The following is an 18,173-nucleotide window of genomic DNA, read 5'->3' on the forward strand; positions in this document are numbered from 1 at the left end:
CAGATAATGATATTGCCCAAGATGATTCCTCAAATGAGGGGAGTAAACATGATACTACATCATCCCCTACTGTGTCTACACCAGTTATGCCCACACAGGAGGCCCCTAGTACATCTAGTGCGCCAATACTTATTACCATGCAACAATTAACGGCTGTAATGGATAACTCCATAGCAAATCTTTTATCCAAAATGCCTACTTATCAGAGAAAGCGCGATTGCTCTGTTTTAAACACTGAAGAGCAAGAGGACGCTGATGATAACTGTTCTGACATACCCTCACACCAATCTCAAGGGGCCATGAGGGAGGTTTTGTCTGATGGAGAAATTTCAGATTCAGGAAAAATTTCTCATCAAGCTGAACCTGATGTTGTGACATTTAAATTTAAATTAGAACATCTCCGCGCACTGCTTAAGGAGGTGTTATCTACTCTGTATGATTGTGACAATTTGGTCATTCCAGAGAAATTATGTAAGATGGACAAGTTCCTAGAGGTTCCGCTGCCCCCCGACGCTTTTCCTATACCCAAGCGGGTGGCGGACATAGTAAATAAAGAGTGGGAAAGGCCCGGCATACCTTTTGTTCCCCCCCTATATTTAAGAAATTATTTCCTATAGTCGACCCCAGAAAGGACTTATGGCAGACAGTCCCCAAGGTCGAGGGGGCGGTTTCTACTCTAAACAAACGCACTACTATTCCTATCGAAGATAGTTGTGCTTTCAAAGATCCTATGGATAAGAAATTAGAGGGTTTGCTTAAAATGATTTTTGTACAGCAAGGTTACCTTCTACAACCAATTTCATGCATTGTTCCTGTCACTACGGCAGCGTGTTTCTGGTTCGAGGAACTAGAAAAATCGCTCAGTAAAGAATCTTTGTATGAGGAGGTTATGGACAGAGTTCAAGCACTTAAATTGGCTCTCTTTTGTTTTAGATGCCGCTTTGCAATTAGCTAGATTAGCGGCGAAAAATTCAGGGTTTGCTGTCGTGGCGCGCAGAGTGCTTTGGCTAAAGTCTTGGTCAGCGGATGTGTCTTCCAAGACAAAATTGCTTAACATTCCTTTCAAAGGTAAAACATTATTTGGACCTGATTTGAAAGAGATTATTTCAGACATCACTGGGGGAAAGGGCCACGTCCTCCCACAGGATAGGTCTTTTAAGGCTAATAATAAGCCTAATTTTCGTCCCTTTCGCAGAAACGGACCAGTCTCTAATTCTGTATCCTCTAAGCAAGAGGGTAATACTTCACAACCCAAACCAGCCTGGAAACCAATGCAAGGCTGGAACAAGGGTAAGCAGGCCAAGAAGCCTACCACTGCTACCAAAACAGCATGAAGGGATAGCCCCCGATCCGGGACCGGATCTAGTGGGGGGCAGACTTTCTCTCTTTGCTCAGGCTTGGGCAAGAGATGTTCAGGATCCTTGGGCGCTAGAAATAGTTTCTCAAGGTTATCTCCTGGAATTCAAGGAACTACCCCCAAGGGGAAGGTTCCACAGGTCTCAATTATCTTCAAACCAAATAAAGAGACAGGCATTCTTACATTGTGTAGAAGACCTGTTAAAGATGGGAGTGATACATCCAGTTCCAATAAGAGAACAAGGAATGGGATTTTATTCCAATCTGTTCATAGTTCCCAAAAAAGAGGGAACATTCAGACCAATTTTGGATCTAAAGATCCTAAACAAATTTCTCAGGGTACCATCGTTCAAAATGGAAACTATTCGAACGATCCTACCTACTATCCAGGAAAATCAATTTATGACTACCGTGGATTTAAAGGATGCGTACCTACATATTCCTATCCACAAAGAACATCATCAGTTCCTAAGGTTCGCTTTTCTGGACAAGCATTACCAGTTTGTGGCACTTCCATTTGGATTAGCCACTGCTCCAAGGATTTTCACAAAGGTACTAGGGTCCCTTCTAGCGGTTCTAAGACCAAGGGGCATTGCAGTAGTACCTTACTTGGACGACATCCTGATTCAAGCGTCGTCCCTGTCAAAAGCAAAGGCTCATACGGACATCGTCCTAGCCTTTCTCAGATCTCACGGATGGAAGGTGAACAAAGAAAAAAGTTCTCTGTCCCCGTCAACAAGAGTTCCCTTCTTGGGAACAATAATAGATTCCTTAGAAATTAGGATTTTTCTGACAGAGGTCAGAAAATCAAAACTTCTAAGCTCTTGTCAAGTACTTCATTCTGTTCCTCGTCCTTCCATAGTCCATAGTGCATGGAAGTAATAGGATTGATGGTTGCAACAATGGACATAGTTCCTTTTGCACAAATTCATCTAAGACCATTACAACTGTGCATGCTCAGACAGTGGAATGGGGATTATACAGACTTGTCTCCGACGATTCAAGTAGATCAAAAGACCAGAGATTCACTCCGTTGGTGGCTGACCCTGGACAATCTGTCACAGGGAATGAGCTTCCGCAGACCAGAGTGGGTCATTGTCACGACCGACGCCAGCCTAGTGGGCTGGGGCGCGGTCTGGGAATCCCTGAAAGCTCAGGGTCTATGGTCTCGGGAAGAGTCTCTTCTCCCGATAAACATTCTGGAACTGAGAGCGATATTCAATGCTCTCAGAGCTTGGCCTCAACTAGCAAAGGCCAAATTCATAAGGTTTCAGTCAGACAACATGACGACCGTTGCATATATCAATCATCATGGGGGAACAAGGACTTCCCTGGCGATGAAAGAAGTGACCAAGATAATTCAATGGGCGGAGGATCACTCCTGCCACTTGTCTGCGATCCACATCCCAGGAGTGGAAAATTGGGAAGCGGATTTTCTGAGTCGTCAGACATTCCATCCGGGGGAGTGGGAACTCCATCCGGAAATCTTTGCCCAAATAACTCATTTATGGGGCATTCCAGACATGGATATGATGGCGTCTCGTCAGAACTTCAAGGTTCCTTGCTACGGGTCCAGATCCAGGGATCCCAAGGCGACCCTAGTAGATGCACTAGTAGCACCTTGGACCTTCAACCTAGCTTATGTATTCCCACCGTTTCCTCTCATCCCCAGGCTGGTAGCCAGGATCAATCAGGAGAGGGCCTCGGTGATCTTGATAGCTCCTGCGTGGCCACGCAGGACTTGGTATGCAGACCTGGTGAATATGTCATCGGCTCCACCATGGAAGCTACCTTTGAGACAGGACCTTCTTGTTCAGGGTCCATTCGAACATCCAAATCTGGTTTCCCTCCAACTGACGGCTTGGAGATTGAACGCTTGATTTTATCAAAGCGTGGGTTTTCAGATTCTGTAATAGATACTCTGATTCAGGCTAGAAAGCCTGTAACTAGAAAAATTTACCATAAAAAATGGAAAAAATATATCTGTTGGTGTGAATCTAAAGGATTCCCATGGAACAAGATAAAAATTCCTAAGATTCTATCCTTTCTACAAGAAGGTTTGGAGAAAGGATTATCTGCAAGTTCTCTGAAGGGACAGATCTCTGCTTTATCTGTTTTACTTCACAAAAGACTGGCAGCTGTGCCAGATGTTCAAGCATTTGTTCAGGCTCTGGTTAGGATCAAGCCTGTTTACAGACCTTTGACTCCTCCCTGGAGTCTAAATCTAGTTCTTTCAGTTCTTCAAGGGGTTCCGTTTGAACCCTTACATTCCGTAGATATTAAGTTATTATCTTGGAAAGTTTTGTTTTTGGTTGCAATTTCTTCTGCTAGAAGAGTTTCAGAGTTATCTGCTCTGCAGTGTTCTCCGCCCTATCTGGTGTTCCATGCAGATAAGGTGATTTTGCGTACTAAGCCTGGTTTTCTTCCGAAAGTTGTTTCCAACAAAAATATTAACCAGGAGATAGTTGTACCTTCTTTGTGTCCGAATCCAGTTTCAAAGAAGGAACGTTTGTTACACAATTTGGACGTAGTCCGTGCTCTAAAATTCTATTTAGAGGCTACTAAAGATTTCAGACAAACATCTTCCTTGTTTGTTGTTTATTCTGGTAAAAGGAGAGGTCAAAAAGCGACTTCTACCTCTCTTTCCTTTTGGCTTAAAAGCATTATCCGATTGGCTTATGAGACTGCCGGACGGCAGCCTCCTGAAAGAATCACAGCTCACTCCACTAGGGCTGTGGCTTCCACATGGGCCTTCAAGAACGAGGCTTCTGTTGACCAGATATGTAAGGCAGCGACTTGGTCTTCACTGCACACTTTTGCCAAATTTTACAAATTTGATACTTTTGCTTCTTCGGAGGCTATTTTTGGGAGAAAGGTTTTGCAAGCCGTGGTGCCTTCCATTTAGGTGACCTGATTTGCTCCCTCCCTTCATCCGTGTCCTAAAGCTTTGGTATTGGTTCCCACAAGTAAGGATGACGCCGTGGACCGGACACACCAATGTTGGAGAAAACAGAATTTATGCTTACCTGATAAATTACTTTCTCCAACGGTGTGTCCGGTCCACGGCCCGCCCTGGTTTTTTAATCAGGTCTGATGAATTATTTTCTCTAACTACAGTCACCACGGTATCATATGGTTTCTCCTATATATATTTCCTCCTGTCCGTCGGTCGAATGACTGGGGTGGGCGGAGCCTAGGAGGGATCATGTGACCAGCTTTGCTGGGACTCTTTGCCATTTCCTGTTAGGGAAGAGAATATCCCACAAGTAAGGATGACGCCGTGGACCGGACACACCGTTGGAGAAAGTAATTTATCAGGTAAGCATAAATTCTGTTTTTTCCATTGTTTTATATCAATTTTCATGTAAATACACAAACATTTCTATTTAATATAAATTTATTTATGGCAATAAGGTGTACTGAAAAGCATTTCTCCCTCCAACTAATTGTATGTTAAGCACAAATTATTATTAATATAGGTTAGTTTTATTGTAACTTTGAAATAAATGGGGCTAATTAACCTAGCTGAACTTAAATTACGTTGCAGTAAATGCATTGTAAGTGTGGATACTTCTAGTGCCGAGTGCTATAAATAACAAGTAGATTTATTTAGACAGTTTTCCTAAATATAAGAACTTAAAGTGAAACTACTCAGAGTGGATGGGAAGTAATGAGAATCTGGCAAAGAATGAACACTGATGGACTGGAGAGGTCAAAGTATACCAGTTATGAGAAGAGTGATGATTTCAAAGAATGGAAGGCATTTGTGGCGGATCAGTAACATCAAAGCAGCTATGAAGCTGTAGTACTGAACTTCGATATGGAGGTCATTAACAACTCTGGTAGAACCACTAGAACAAAATACTAATTGCAGACGCTGTGTAGAGTATTGAAATGCATCACTATTCAGGATGTAAAACTTTCTAGAAATTTCAAGAAAAAAAAACAAAGAATACACACTGATGATTATGTAAATTGCAATGGTAATTCTAAATTCTAAAATACACAGAAAAAAAATATGAGCACAAACACCTTCTGTGTTTTATTTATTTTTACATATATTCAGTCCCAAAAGAATTGAGGAAAATATTGCAAACTTTTTTTTTTTTAAATGCTTGTTTAGTCTGATAAAAAAAATATTTGTATTTATTGCAGTTATTATGATATCTGAAGCTCTGGACTAACAAGGCTATTCCAATCAAACTATATATATCTCAATTCCTTATAATGGTTCTCTCTTTCTTTTGTCTGATCATTTTTACAGCCCCCATGTCTGGTTATTTTATAGAAGTAGTTATTTTCTCATTGTTCCTTATCATATCTGCTCATGCCTCCATGGATAGTATCCATTGTGCAAAGCCATGGGTTCTACTATCGCTTCTTTCTAATTGTTTCTTGTATATTGTTATATCATTTATCTTATGAGGACACTAAGGCTACATTTACGTGTCTTTTGTATACAAGATTGGTTCCTAGATAGGGTAACCTAAAAACCTAGGTTTCTTGCTTTGCATGATTTTTAAAACATTCTTTCTATACAGAGGATGAGAACTTCTGGGTTCTGAAGAGGAGTACAGTTTTCTTAAGAGCTTTTTTGGAGTCCTGGGTTCTGTCAATACTTTTGAAGTTAAAAAAAAACAAGTGTCATGGATGAATTAGCTTGAGAAATGTAGAAACATAAACTATAATTGAACTAGTATCACACTTCTTTAACAAATGTATTATTTGCTTTATTACACTACAGTAGCCACACCTCATTTTAATTATTTTCTGATTCTCATCTAGATTCCATTACCCAGCACAAACTACTGCCTTTGGAGAACTACCTCTTGGAACCATAAATACTGTGATATTAATGTCTGATGGTGCTGTTAACTCATTTACTGAAGCAGAACATAAAACTGTGAAGAAGCCACTAGTTGGCTATTATACAGACATATAAAATGTACTTTTATTTGCTGCTATTACTTTTTAACATCCATTTATATTGTTCTGTATAGAATCATCTTTTTTATATTTGTCATTTTAATATTTTAGCAATAAATTATATATTATGAAGTTGTTTTGTATTTATTGTGATAGTGTATAACTTTGTTATACTATGGTATAATGTAAGACTGTTGCATTCACTTCCTTCAGTTGGATTGTGATATGGAGGCATAAAAATATATATTTAGCAACAGGAAAAGATTGGTGACTTGTCAGTGAATAAATATAAATAACTCACCTTGTGTGCAGCTATTTATATTCCCTAACTCACAACAGAAACCAATAAGAGGATTAGAGAATGAATGAATACAGCTGGATGGGTAAATAAAAACAAATGACAACCAGGGCAATATGTTTTTTTATGTTTAATTGCACAACAAAAAAACAAAAATAAAACAAAAATCTTAAAGCTTTTGTGTTGTGGTTTGTCTATCGTTAGCACCCAGACTACTAAACAAACTATGTAAATTCAGCACTGATTCAAGAAATTGTTGAATCCAACACCATGAAAACACAAGAACTAATAACTTGCAGGAAACATTCATGTAGGAGGGTTGACATTATTCATCTTTAGATCCACTATTTTTCTTCCTTCAAAGTGAAAGCATTTTCTTATTTAGGTCCCTTACCCTGGAATAATAGAATAATGCCTGCCTACTAGATCTGAGAATCTGGTAGATTAAATATGGATATTTTTAAAGATTATAGAATAACAAGGGAAATATAATCTATCAACCACACTATAAAAAAAACCATTAGCCTCCAGATTCAAAAGGTATATGAACATAAAACAGTGTGTGGTCTGTAATGTAGAATGTTCACCATCCATTATTCTTACCACGCTAGGTCCTAGAAGAACAAAAATATTTTTTATTTATATTTTTAAAGTGCTATCATTTTTTCTTATACCACAGAGCACCATTGCATTAATTGCTGGATATTACATCCTTTTCCAGTGAACTTGTTGATGTACTGTTCTTATTTTCCAAAAAAATGATCACATATTATCAGTGCCTGAGATTTCTAAATATCAGATATATCAGGTCAACCCTCTAGAATAGACTGTAGGAATACTTTTAGTAATTCTAAATAGACTAAATGGGAATATTTACAGTAGTAGCATGTTCAACATCTGCCTAAGTAGTAGCACATGAAGAGTAGGATATAATGAGTGCAGCTGTAAATGATCTAAGGTCGAGTAATGTCTACAGTTTAGTTTAAAAGAAAGCTGATAACACAAATAAGCATGTACATTATGTTTATCCATTATTGATGCCTGTTAGGCATAATTACCATTTCTTACTAATAGATTAGTTGATTATGTATTTAATGGATTTTTTATTTTCTTTCATGTAATTGGCAAGAGTCCATGAGCTAGTGACGTATGGGATATACAATCCTACCATGAGGGGCAAAGTTTCCCAAACCTCAAAATGCCTATAAATACACCCCTCACCACACCCACAATTCAGTTTTACAAACTTTGCCTCCTATGTAGGTGGTGAAGTAAGTTTGTGCTTGATTTTCTACGTTGATATGCGCTTCTCAGCATTTTGAAGCCCGATTCCTCTCAGAGTACAGTGAATGAGGGATGTGAAGGGGGTATCACCTATTGAATTATATGGTTTTCCTCGCGGGAAATCTTTTTCATAGATTCTCTGTTATCGGTCGTAGAGATTCATCTCCTACCTCCCTTTTTCAGATCGACGATATAATCTCATATTCCATTACCTCTACTGAAAACTGTTTCAGTACTGGTTTGGCTATCTGCTATATGTGGATGGGTGTCTTTCGGTAAATATGTTTTCTTTACTTAAGACATTCTCAGCTATGGTTTGTCACTTTATGTATTAATATAAAGTTCTAAATATATGTATTGTACTTATATTTGCCATGAGTCAGGTTTATGTATATTTCCTTTTGTAGACTATCAGTTTCATATTTGGGAAAAAATATATTTAGGAAAAAATCATTCTTACCTGAGGTATAGTCTTTTTTTAAAATTGAGTGCTTATTCATTAAATTTTCGTGGGCAAAATTAGGCTTGCGAGGTCGCAAAATGCTGATGTTTATTGCGTCATTCTTGGTGCGAGAATTTTTTTGGCGCAAAGGCATGTCCGGTGACGCAAATTCGTCATTTCCGGCGTCTTAGTTGATGCCGAGTTTCCTTGCACAAGGTTGCGTCTGCAATGACGCGAGTGTGTCATTTCCGGATGTTGGTAGCGCCAAAAAATTTCATTATTTAAAACCCCATTCCTATATGCCTCTTGCCTTTTTCTATGTCAGAGAGCTATGCTGTTTGCATTTTTTTCTCATTCCTGAAACTGCCATATAAGGAAATTGATAATTTTGCTTTATATGTTGTTTTTTCTCTTACATTTGCAAGATGTCTCAATCTGATCCGGTCTCAGAAACCACTGTTGGAACCCTGCTGCGTTATAACAGTTCTACCAAAACTATGTGTATCTGTTGTAAATTTGTGGAGATTATATCTCCAGCTGTGGTATGTAATAGTTGTCATGATAAGCTTTTACATGCAGAGAATGTATCTATCCATCAGTAATAGTACAATGCCTGTTGTTCCTTCAACATCTAATGTACATGATATCCCTCTAAATATAAATGATTTTATTGCCAGGCGGCGTCTTCCAATCAGCCAATCGTATTGAACTCGCATTCTATTGGCTGTTCCGATCAGCCAATATAATGCTAGCTTAATACGATTGGCTGATTGGATCAGCCAATCGGATTGAACTTCAATCTGATTGGCTGATTGCATCAGCCAATCAGATTTTTTCTACCTTAATTCCGATTGGCTGATTTCTATCAGCCAATCGGAATTGAAGGGACGCCATCTTGGATGACGTCCCTTAAAGGAACCTTCATTCGTCGGTTGAAGAGGATGGCTCCGCGTCGACTCCTTTGAAGATGGCTCCGCTCCGGATGGATGAAGATTGAAGACACCGCCTGGATGAACACTTCTACCGGATGGAGGACCTCTTCTTGCCCCGCTTGGATGAAGACTTCTACCGGATCAAGGACCTCCTCTGTGCACCTTGGATGAAGAATTTGGCTCGGCTGGGTGAAGACGCTTTAAGGTAGTATGATCTTCAGGGGGTTAGCGATAGGTTTTTTAAGGGGGATTTGGGTGGGTTAGAGTAGGGGTATGTGGGTGGTGGGTTGTAATGTTGGGGGGTATTGTATTTTTATTTTCTGGTAAAAGAGCTGATTACTTTGGGGCAATGCCCCGCAAAAAGCCCTTTTAAGGGCTAGTAAAAGAGCTGATTACTTTGGTAGTTTAGAATAGGGTAGGGCATTTTTTTTATTTTGGGGGGCTTTTTTATCTTATTAGGAGGCTTAGATTAGGTGTAATTAGTTTAAACTTCTTGTAATTCTTTTTTATTTTTTATAATTTAGTGGGGGGGGGGGGTTTGTATTTTAGAATAGTTTATTTTATTGTATTTTAATTTAGCTAATTGTAGGTAATTTATTTAATTAATTTAATGATAGTGTAGTGTTAGGTGTATTTGTAACTTAGGTTAGGATTTATTTTACAGGTAATTTTGTACTTCTTTTAACTAGGTAGCTATTAAATAGTTATTAACTATTTAATAGCTGTTGTACCAAGTTAAAACAAATACAAAGTTGCCTGTAAAATAAATATAAATCCTAAAATAGCTACAATGTAATTATTAATTATTTTGTAGCTACAAGGGTTTATTTTATAGGTAAGTATTTAGTTTTAAATAAGATTAATTTATTTAATTTTAGGAATATTATTTCGTTTAATTTAAATTATATTTATGTTAGGGGGGTGTTAGGGTTAGGGTTAGAGTTAGGTTTAGGGATTAATAACTTTATTATAGTAGCGGCGACATTGCGGGCGGGAGATTAGGGGTTAATAATTGTATGTAGTTGGTGGCGATGTTAGGGAGGGTAGATTAGGGGTTAATACTATTTATTATAGTGTTTGCGAGGCGGGAGTGCGGCGGTTTAGGGGTTAATACATTTATTATAGTGGTGGCAAGGTCTGGTCGGCAGATTAGGGGTTAATAAGTGTAGGTAAGGTAGCGGCGACGTTGGGGGGGCAAATTAGGGGTTAATAAATATAATATAGGTGTCGGCGGTGTTAGGGGCAGCAGATTAGGGGTTCATTAGTATAATGTAGGTGGCGGCGGTGTCCGGATCGGCAGATTAGGGGTTAATAGTATAATGCAGGTGTCAGCGATAGCGGGGGCGGCAGATTAGGGGTTAATAAGTGTAAGGTTAGGGGTGTTTAGACTCAGGGTTGATGTTAGGGCGTTAGGTGCAGACTTAGAGAGTGTTTCCCCATAGGAAATAATGGGGCTGCGTTAGGAGCTGAACGCTGCTTTTTTGCAGGTGTTAGGTTTTTTTTTAGCCCAAACTGCCCCATTGTTTCCTATGGGGATATCGTGCACGAGCACGTTTTTCCAGCTTACCGCTACCGTAAGCAACGCTGGTATTGAGGGTTGAAGTGGAGCTAAATTAGGCTCAACGCACCCTTTTTTGAGCCTAACGCAGCCACTCAGACAACTCTAAATACCAGCGTTGTTTGAAGGGTGCGTTGGGAAAAAAAGCAGCGTTAGCTACGCGGGTCTTTACCGACAAAACTCTAAATCTAGGTGTATGTCTTTAGCTATTTTAGCTAGAAGAGCTTTGTGGCTCAAATATTGGAATGCTGACATGGTATCTAAGTCTAGATTACTATCTCTTTCTTTCCAAGGTAATAATTTATTTGGTTCTCAGTTGGATTCGATTATTTCAACTGTCACAGTGGGGAAGGGAGTTTTTCTTAAATGTAATTGGCAAGAGTCCATGAGCTAGTGACGTATGGGATATGCAATCCTACCAGAAGGGGCAAAGTTTCCCAAACCTCAAAATGCCTATAAATACACCCCTCACCACACCCACAATTCAGTTTTACAAACTTTGCCTCCTATGGAGGTGGTGAAGTAAGTTTGTGCTAAGATTTCTATGTTGATATGCTCAACATTTTTGAAGCCCAATTCCTCTCAGAGTACAGTGAATGTCAGAGGGATGTGAAGGGAGTATCACCTATTGAATGCAATGGTTTTCCTCATGGGGATCTATTTCATAAGTTCTCTGTTATCGGTCGTAGAGATTCATCTCCTACCTCCCTTTTCAGATCGACGATATACTCTCATATTCCATTACCTCTACTGATAACCATTTTAGTACTGGTTTGGCTATCTGCTATATGTGGATGGGTGTCTTTTGGTAAGTATGTTTTCATTACTTAAGACACTCTCAGCTATGGTTTGGCACTTTATGTATTTATATAAAGTTCTAAATATATGTATTGTACTTATATTTGCCATGATTCAGGTTTTCAGTATATTTCCTTTTTGCAGACTGTCAGTTTCATATCTGGGAAATGCTTTTTTATGAAAATGTATTTCTTACCTGGGGTATAGTCTCTTTTTCAAATTGAATGTCTTTTAAATTTGCGGGCAGAATTAAGCTTGCGAGGGCGCAAAATGCCAAAGTTTATTGCATCATTCTTGGCGTGAGATTTTTTGGCGTGAAGTTACATTCTTTGACGCAAATTCGTCATTTCTGGCGTCTTAGTGTACGCCGAGTCCTTCACAAGGTTGCATCATCTATGACGCGAGTGTGTCGTTTATGGCGGCAAAACATATTTTTCTGTTTGTTGTGCGTCATTCTTGGCGCCAAATATTTTCATTATTTAAGACCCCATTCCTATTTGCCTCTTACCTTTTTTCTATGTCAGAGGGCTATGCTGTTTGCATTTTTTCCCATTCCTGAAACTGCCATATAAGGAAATTGATAGTTTTGCTTTATATGTTTTTTTTCTCTTACATTTGCAAGATGTCTCAATTTGATCCTGTCTCAGAATTCACTGTTGGATCCCTGCTGCATGATACCAGTTCTACCAAAGCTAAGTGCATTTGTTGTAAACTTGTGGAGATTATACCTCCAGCTGTGGTTTGTAATAGTTGTCATGATAAACTTTTGCATGCAGAACATGTATTCATCAGTAGTAGTTCATTACCTGTTGTTGTTCCTTCAACATCTAATGCACAAGATATACCTGTAAATTTAAAAGAATTTATTTCTGATTCTATTCAGACGGCTTTGTCTGCCATTCCGCCTTCTAATAAACATAAAAGATCTTTTAAAACTTCTCATAGAGCTGATGAAATTTCAAATGACCGGCAACATACTGATTTGTCCTACTCTGATGAGGATCTATCTGATTCAGAAGATCCTGCCTCAGATATTGACACTGACAAATCCTCTTATTTATTTAAAATGGAGTATATTCGTTCTTTATTAAAGGAAGTGTTGATTACATTAGATATGGAGGAAACTAGTCCTCTTGATATTAAAACTAGTAAACTTTTAAATTCTGTTTATAAACCTCCTGTGATTATTCCAGAGGTTTTTCCAGTTCCTGATTCTATTTCTGATATGATTTCTAAAGAATGGAATAGGCCTGGTACTTCTTTTATTCCTTCTTCAAGGTTTAAAAAATTGTATCCTTTGCCAGCAGTCACATTGGAGTTCTGGGAAAAGATCCCCAAAGTTGATGGGGCTATCTCTACACTTGCTAAACGTACTACTATTCCTACGGAAGATAGTACTTCTTTTAAAGATCCTTTAGATAGGAAACTTGAATCTTATCTAAGGAAGGCTTATTTATATTCAGGTCATCTTTTTAGGCCTGCAATTTCTTTGGCGGATGTTGCAGCTGCTTCAACTTTTTGGTTGGAAACTTTAGCGCAACAAGTATTGTATCATGATTTGTCTAGCATTGTTAAGTTGATTCAACATGCTAATAATTTAATTTGTGATGCCATTTTTGATGTCATCAAAATTGATTTTAGATATATGTCTTTAGCTATTTTAGCTAGAAGAGCTTTGTGGCTTAAATCTTGGAATGCTGATATGACATCTAAGTCCAGATTGCTATCTCTTTCTTTCCAAGGTAATAAATTATTTGGTTCTCAGTTGGATTCAATCATTTCAACTGTCACTGGGGGGAAGGGAGTTTTTTTGCCTCAGGATAAAAAACCTAAGGATAAATCTAAAGCTTCTAACCATTTTCGTTCCTTTAGACATAATAAGGAACAGAAATCTAATCCTTCTCCAAAGGAATCTGTTTCTAATTGGAAGCCTTCCTCAAATTGGAATAAATCAAAGCCATTTAAGAGATCAAAGCCAGCCCCCAAGTCCGCATGAAGGTGCAGCCCTCATTCCAGCTCAGCTGGTAGGGGGCAGATTAAAATTTTTCAAAGATGTTTGGATCAATTCAGTCCAAAATCATTGGATTCAGAATATTGTCTCTCAGGGGTACAGAATAGGATTCAGAGTAAGACCGCCTGTGAGAAGATTTTTTTCTCTCATGCATTCCAGCGAACCCAGTAAAGGCTCAGGCTTTCCTGAAGTGTGTTTCAGACCTGCAGTTATCAGGGGTAATCATGCCAGTTCCGTTTCAGGAACAGGGTATGGGGTTTTATTCAAATCTATTCATTGTTCCAAAGAAAGAAAATTCATTCAGACCAGTTCTGGATCTAAAGATTTTGAATCGATATGTAAGAGTACCAACTTTCAAAATGGTGACTATAAGGACTATTCTGCCTTTTATTCAACAAGGGCATTATATGTCCACAATAGACTTACAGGATGCATATCTTTATATTCCGATTCATCCAGATCACTATCAGTTCCTGAAATTGTCTTTTCTAGACAAGCATTACCAATTTGTTGCTCTTCCTTTTGGCCTAGCGGCAGCTCCAAGAATGTTTTCAAAGGTTCTCGGTGCCCTACTCTCTGTAATCAGAGAGCGGAGTATTGCGGTGTTTCCTTATTTGGACGATATCTTGGTACTCGCTCAGTCTTTAAGTTCTGCAGAATCTCACACAAATCAACTAGTGTTGTTTCTTCGAAGACATGGTTGGAGGATCAATTTACCAAAAAGTTCTTTGATTCCTCAGACAAGGGTAACCTTTTTAGGTTTCCAGATAGATTCAGTGTCCATGACTTTGTCTCTAACAGACAAGAGACTTTTGAAATTGGTTGCAGCCTGTCGGAACCTTCAGTCTCAGTCATTCCCTTCAGTAGCTATGTGCATGGAAGTTTTAGGTCTCATGACTGCAGCATCAGACGCAATCCCCTTTGCTCGTTTTCATATGAGACCTCTCCAGCTTTGTATGCTGAACCAATGGTGCAGGCATTATACAAGGATATCTCAATTAATATCCTTAAATCCCAATGTTCGACTTTCTCTGACTTGGTGCTTAGATCACTATCGTATAATCGTATCGTATAATTCTAGTGGCCTCTTTCGTTCATCCAACCTGGACTGTGATCCCAACAGATGCAAGTCTTTCAGATTGGGGAGCTGTTTGGGGATCTCTGACAGCACAAGGGGTTTGGAAATCTCAAGAGGCGAGATTACCAATCAATATTTTGGAACTCCGTGCAATTCTCAGGGCTCTTCAGTTTTGGCCTCTGTTGAAGAGAGAACCATTCATTTGTTTTCAGACAGACAATATCACAACTGTGGCATATGTCAATCATCAGGGTGGGACTCACAGTCCTCAAGCTATGAAAGAAGTATCCCGGATACTTGTTTGGGCGGAATCCAGCTCCTGTCTAATTTCTGCAGTTCATATCCCAGGTATAGACAATTGGGAAGCGGATTATCTCAGTTGTCAGACTTTACATCCGGGAGAATGGTCTCTCCACCTAGATGTGTTTTCTCAAATTGTTCAGATGTGGGGTCTTCCAGAAATAGATCTGATGGCATCTCATCTAAACAAAAAACTTCCCAGGTACCTGTCTAGGTCCAGGGATCCTCAGGCGGAAGCAGTGGATGCGTTGACACTTCCTTGGTGTTATCAACCTGCTTATATTTTCCCGCCTCTAGTTCTTCTTCCAAGAGTGAGCTCCAAAATCATCATGGAGCAATTGTTTGTGCTGCTGGTGGCTCCAGCATGGTTGCACAGGTTTTGGTATGCGGATCTTGTTCGGATGTCCAGTTGTCAAACTTGGCCACTTCTATTAAGGCCAGACCTTCTATCTCAAGGTCTGGTTTTCCATCAGGATCTCAAATCATTAAATTTGAAGGTATGGAAATTGAATGCTTAGTGCTTAGTCATAGAGGTTTCTCTGACACAATGATTAATACTATGTTGCAGGCTCGTAAATCTGTTTCTAGAAAGATTTATTATCGAGTTTGGAAGACTTACATTTCTTAGTGTTCTTTTTATAAATTTTCTTGGCATTCTTTTAGAATTCCTAGAATTTTGCAGTTTCTTCAGAATGGTTTGGATAAAGGTTTGTCTGCAAGTTCCTTGAAAGGACAAATCTCTGCTCTTTCTGTTTTATTCCACAGAAAAATTGCTAAACTTCCTGATATTTACTGTTTTGTACAGGCTTTGGTTCGTATCAAGTTTGTCGTTAAATCAATTTCTCCTCCTTGGAGTCTTAATTTGGTTTTGAAGGCTTTACAGGCTCCTCCATTTGAGCCTATGTATTTTTTGGACATTAAAACTACTTTCTTGGAAAGTGTTGTTCCTTTTGGCCATCTCTTCTGCTAAAAGAGTTTCTGAATTATCTGCTCTTTCTTGTGAATCTCCTTTTCTGATTTTCCATCAGGATAAGGCAGTTTTGCGGACTTCATTTAAATTTCTACCTAATGTTGTGAATTCTAACAACATTAATAGAGAAATTGTTGTTCCCTCTTTGTGTCCTAATCCTAAGAATTCTTTGGAGAGATCCTTACATTCTTTGGATGTTGTAAGAGCTTTGAAATATTGAAGCTACTAACTTTTGATTCATCAGGCTTATTTGGAGTCGGGTCAGAGAATTACAGCTCATTCTACTAGATCAGTTTCCACTTCGTGGGCTGTTAAGAATGAAGCTTCAGTTGATCAGATTTGCAAAGCAGCAATTTGGTCTTCTTTGCATACATTTACTAAATTCTACCGTTTTGATGTATTTGCTTCTTCGGAAGCAGTTTTTGGTAGAAAAGTTCTTCAGGCAGCTCTTTCAGTTTGATTCCTCTGCTTATGTTTAAGCTTTTTTCTTTTCAACTATGAGAAAAAACTTATATTTTTTTGGTTGTGGATTAATCTATCTTAGTTCTCTTAAAGGGACAGTATACACTCATTTTCATTTAACTGCATGTAATAGACACTACTATAAAGAATAATATGCACAGATACTGATATAAAAATCCAGTATAAAACTGTGTAAAATCTTACTTAGAAGCTCTCAGTTTAGCTCTGTTGAAAAGGTAGCTGGAAAACCCACTGCAAGTGGGAAATAAGACTCTCCCCCCTCCCCCTTCTTTTGCATATGAAAAGACCCTTTACACAAACAGGAGCAAGCTGGAGTAGGTAGCTGATGGTATTCTCCTAAATCTTTGGGGCTTGGTTAGGAGTCTGAAAATCAGAGCAATGTTATTTAAAAATAAGCAAAACTATGCAATTAAAAAAAAAAAAAAAAAAAAACTTTATGGGCTATATAAATAGATCTACAAAACATTTATGCAAAGAAAAAAATAGTGTATAATGTCCCTTTAAGTTGACTGAGGAGGAGGCTGTGTTTAGTGGGGGAATTAAGTCCCTGAACATTGTGGGAAGGGGTCTAACAACTTAATTACGTCAGGGTGGGACACTATGGTTAAAGTGCCATAAAACATGTTTAGATCTGTGCATATTCTTAAATGTCTAATTAAGTAAAAATAGTTTGCATAAAAAATTGTTTAAAAATTGCTGGCAAGTATTTTAAAATAATTTTCAAAAAGAAACAAACGGCTAGATTACGAGTTTTTGTCGGTAAGGCTTGTGGGGCTAACACTCCTTTTTTCCCACCGCTCCCTTAAGCCAACGCTGGTATTACAGGTTTTTTTAAACCTGGCGTTAGCCGCAAAAAGGTGAGCGTAGAGCAAAATTTAGCTCCACATCTCACCTCATTACCAGCATTGCTTACGGTAGCGGTAAGCTAGCTAAACGTGCTCGTGCACGATTTCCCCATAGGAAACAATGGGGCAGATTCAGCTGGAAAAAAAACTAACACCTGCAAAAAAGGAGCGTTCAGCTCCTAACGCAGCCCCATTGTTTCCTATGGGAAAATAAAAAATATGTCTACACCTAACACCCTAACATGAACCCCGAGTCTAAACACCCCTAATCTTACACTTATTTACCCCTAACCTGCCGCCCCCGACATCGTCGCCACCTGCATTATACTATTAACCCCTAATCTGCCGCTTTGGACACCGCCGCCACCTACATTATACTTATAAACCCCTAGTCTGCTGCCCCCAACATCGCTGACACCTACATTATAGTTATTAACCCCTAATCTGCCCCCCCAAACATCGCTGCAACTATATTAAATTAATTAACCCCTAATCTGCCGCCACCACTATAATAAAGTTATTAACCCCTAAACCTAAGTCTAACCCTAACACCCCCCTAATTTAAATATAATTTAAATAAATCTAAATAAAATAACTACAATTAAATAAATTATTCCTATTTAAAACTAAATACTTACCTATAAAATAAACCATAAGATAGCTACAATATAACTAATAGTTACATTGTAGCTAGCTTAGGATTTATGTTTATTTTACAGGCAACTTTGTATTTATTTAACTAGGTACAATAGTTATTAAAGTTATTAACTATTTAATAACTACCTAGCTAAAATAAGTACAAAATTACCTGTAAAATAAATCCTAACCTAAGTTACAATTACACCTAACACTACACTATCATTAAATAAATTACCTAAACTACCTACAATTG

General features: G+C 38.5%; 1 protein-coding gene across 1 annotated transcript in view; it reads left to right on the forward strand.

The window, feature by feature from the left end:
- Positions 1–6,752, forward strand: part of MCPH1 (microcephalin 1) — a 1,050,284-nt gene extending 1,043,532 nt beyond the window's left edge. The window contains exon 14 of the mRNA XM_053710372.1: positions 6,142–6,752. Coding sequence (XP_053566347.1) covers positions 6,142–6,197 — 56 coding nt within the window. The 3' untranslated portion in view covers positions 6,198–6,752. The remainder of the gene's footprint in view (positions 1–6,141) is intronic.
- The last annotated feature ends 11,421 nt before the right edge of the window (positions 6,753–18,173 follow it).

Source organism: Bombina bombina, chromosome 4, assembly GCF_027579735.1.
Source record: "Bombina bombina isolate aBomBom1 chromosome 4, aBomBom1.pri, whole genome shotgun sequence".
NCBI lineage: Eukaryota > Metazoa > Chordata > Amphibia > Anura > Bombinatoridae > Bombina > Bombina bombina.